Source organism: Acanthamoeba castellanii (genome assembly GCF_000313135.1).
Source record: "Acanthamoeba castellanii str. Neff unplaced genomic scaffold scf7180000084753, whole genome shotgun sequence".
Taxonomy (NCBI): Eukaryota; Discosea; order Longamoebia; family Acanthamoebidae; genus Acanthamoeba; species Acanthamoeba castellanii.
The window spans coordinates 54,184-57,113 of record NW_004457538.1 but is presented as its reverse complement, the minus strand read 5'-3'; the positions used below and the strand labels follow the sequence as shown (position 1 = coordinate 57,113).

General features: G+C 61.2%; 2 protein-coding genes across 2 annotated transcripts in view; one reads left to right on the top strand and one right to left on the bottom strand.

The window, feature by feature from the left end:
- The window catches only part of ACA1_198120 (uncharacterized protein), a gene marked incomplete at both ends in the record, with an annotated part of 2,504 nt that extends 172 nt beyond the window's left edge, over positions 1 to 2,332 (bottom strand). The window contains 10 exons of the mRNA XM_004341646.1: positions 54 to 203; positions 319 to 466; positions 604 to 733; positions 801 to 935; positions 1,044 to 1,163; positions 1,285 to 1,443; positions 1,580 to 1,732; positions 1,847 to 1,975; positions 2,002 to 2,058; positions 2,123 to 2,332. Of these exons, the coding sequence (XP_004341694.1) occupies positions 54 to 203; positions 319 to 466; positions 604 to 733; positions 801 to 935; positions 1,044 to 1,163; positions 1,285 to 1,443; positions 1,580 to 1,732; positions 1,847 to 1,975; positions 2,002 to 2,058; positions 2,123 to 2,332 (1,391 nt within the window). The remainder of the gene's footprint in view (positions 1 to 53; positions 204 to 318; positions 467 to 603; positions 734 to 800; positions 936 to 1,043; positions 1,164 to 1,284; positions 1,444 to 1,579; positions 1,733 to 1,846; positions 1,976 to 2,001; positions 2,059 to 2,122) is intronic.
- A 160-nt stretch (positions 2,333 to 2,492) lies between these two features.
- Positions 2,493 to 2,866, top strand: ACA1_198110 (uncharacterized protein; the record flags this gene model as incomplete). The annotated part of the gene is made up of 2 exons (XM_004341645.1): positions 2,493 to 2,600; positions 2,624 to 2,866. The coding sequence occupies 2 exons, from the start codon at positions 2,493 to 2,495 to the stop codon at positions 2,864 to 2,866; spliced, it is 351 nt and encodes a 116-aa protein (XP_004341693.1).
- Between the last annotated feature and the right edge of the window lie 64 nt (positions 2,867 to 2,930).

Sequence of the window (2,930 nt, the reverse complement as noted above, 5' to 3'; positions counted from 1 at the left end):
CGCATTCGCACTCGCACTCGCGCTTGCGCACACGACGCCAAGAAGAGACGTACGTGGAATGGGCGAGGGTGAAGAAGGCCTTGAAGGCGAGAGTGACGGAGAAGGAGAGGAGCATGAGGAACGACACCATGTCGGCCCAGTTCCATCCGGCCTGCTGCAGCGGAAACACCACCTGCAGATTCTTCATTGGAATATCGTAGAACCTATAACACGACACGACACACGACACACACCCGATACGCACACACACACGCCCGCACACAATGTCAATGACAGCGAGGCGCGGAGGGAAGGAGAGGACAGACGAGAAAGACCGACCGTTGGATGAAGATGGCGTTCTCGTCGGGCTTGCAGTGGGCCTGGTCCTCCCCGCTGCTGCCGCTGCTGCTGTTCTTCTTTTTCTTGAACAGAAGCACCACTTCCTTGTACGTCGGCTCCTCTACTGTCACCTCCTCGAACAGCGACGCTGTGCGTGTCGTGTCGTGTCGTGTCGTGTCGTGTCGTGTCGTGTCGTGTCGTGTCGTGCGCCGTGGGCGGCGGGGAGTGAGTGCAATGAGTGGTGGTTTGGTGATGGCTGCACGGCATGGTGAGCAAAGATGGTACCGGCGGTGGTGAGGAGCGTCTTGCGGTCGATGAAGCGAGGCAGGTGGATGCTGGTGTGGGGCTGCTCGGGCTCCGCCCCGGTATTCATGTAGTCCTGCGCCATCGATGCCAGCCCATCGCTGATCCGTATCTGTCACCGTCGAGTAGCGATCGTGAGTCGCCTGCGCGTGCGCGCGTGCGCGTGTCGCGGTGAGTACCTTGGGCGAGGGGAGGATGGGACTGAGCGCGGCCTTGAAGATGTTGAGCCCGCGTTGGATGAGGAGGTCGAGCTTGGCCAGCACGAAGCGACCGGTCCGCCTCTGTACGCCCACTCCGCGCCAGAACACCAAACACTTGACACACAGACACGTGGTCACCACCAGAGACCACACACACGACACACGACACACGACACACGACACGAGACACACGACACACGACACACGACACACAGGGCCTACGTTGCGAGCAAAGGGCGGAGGCGGGGGAATGTCGGGTTCGTCGACCGAGTTGAAGTAGGCCTCCAGCAAGCTTGAATCCAGCTTGTCCCAGTCGATGCGCATCGGCACTCCAAACAAGATCTGATGTCCCACCAAAGACCACCACCTATCAACACTCGTGTGCGATGGCGCGCCGTGTGCGTCGAGTGTGCTGTGTGTGTCGCGTGTCGCGTGCGTGTGTCGTGTAGTGCGACGTATGAACCTGTTCGGGGTTGGCTGCGAATTTGATCTGCTCCTGGGTGAGCGGATTGAAGTTGGCCTTGCGCATGGTGCGCACAAAGTTGTGGATGAAGCTGTTGATCATGCGCTGCCGCTTCGTCTCGTCTTCAACCCCGCCCTGCCCCGCTGCGTGCTTATCGCTCTGTGTGTGCGTGTGTGCGTGTGCGTGTGCGTGTGTGTGTCATACATGTGTGTGCGGTGTGTCATACATGTGTGTGCGTGTGTGTTGTTTGTGAGTCAGTCAATGTTCGACAGGATGGGCGAAGGCGAGGTGCTACCTGGCGCAAGGCCGGGTTGAAGAGGGTCTGGTAGAGCTGCAGTTCGCGGGTGAGGGCTTCGTGCTTGGCCTGCACCACGTAGAGGTACACCCCGCATAGTTCCTCGAAGCTCTGCCGCAGGCCCCGGCTCCCGGTCTCCTCCTCGATCTTGCTCTGGTGTGAGTCGGCGTGAGCGTAAAAATCGGAGCAACCGCACACAACACGACACGCGCGAGCGGTGCACACAAGGCACGGAACGAGATGCGACACAGAATCGACGCCACGCACCACGGCATCGAGAAGAGTGCTGGCGAGAAGGTGCAGGTTGACAGGGATGTAGTTCTCGTGCGGGTACCACACCCGGTGCTTGTCCTTTTCAGCAGCGCCGGTGCCGCCCGTCAGCCATCTGCATCGAGTCTGTGTCTCTCACAGTGCGTGCGTACCTCGTCAAAGTGGATGGTGGCGGTGGTGGCCGGGAACCCAAAGTAGTCCAACCGATCCTGTCCCAGACACAGTCAGCCCTAAAAGAATAAAAAGAAAGAAAAAAGAGGGGGAGGGGGGTACGCGAGTAGAGGAGGAAGATGAGCTGGGGGGTTCGGGGTGGCCTGTCTGGAGGGCCACGGCCTGCCGCAGTTCCTCGACGAGGGCGGGGTTGCCCCTGTGCCCATGACCGCTGCTGGTGGTGCTGGGAGCTGGGCAGGGAAAGGGCGGCAGGGGCGTGTACGACGACGGGGAGTAGGAGGGGAAGTGGAGCAAGCTGTCCTGGTGGTCCATTGCGCTGCTGCTTTGCTGAGAAGATAAGAGGGTACGCTGGCCAGGCACTCCACTTCTTGTTCACTGCAGCACCTTTCGCGCTGTGGCCTTGTTTGCTGACGTGGCGGCGTTGCATAGGCCAGCCCATAGTCGATCCCACATGGGCACTCCTCACAACCACATGATGTCTGCCTCCGACGCCTCGCCACAGGTGTCCAGCTCGGGTCCCTCCTCGCTGACCACCCACCCGGGCCTACAGGACGAGACCGAGTTCGAGCTGGTGACGGGGGTGGGCCGCCCGGCCTGCTGAAGTGGGCCGACAGCTGGACTGAGACCGTCAGCGTGCTGCCCTCGGACACGCTGGAGCGCCTGTTCGCGGTCACCAACGCGCGGCCCCACTGCTTGGCCGAAGTGCGGGTGGCGCCGTCGGTCGAGACCCGGCGGCTCAAGCTGCACACCAGGCTACCTCACCCGCGGCCCGACGCTACGTTGGCCGAGAACGGCCTCAAACAGGGCCATGTCCTTCGATGGACGCCTGGCGCAAGGAAAGATTGATGGATTGATGCAGCTGCTCGCTCTCCACCACCTTGAGCTGACGGGGAGGAAGGTTATGATGATG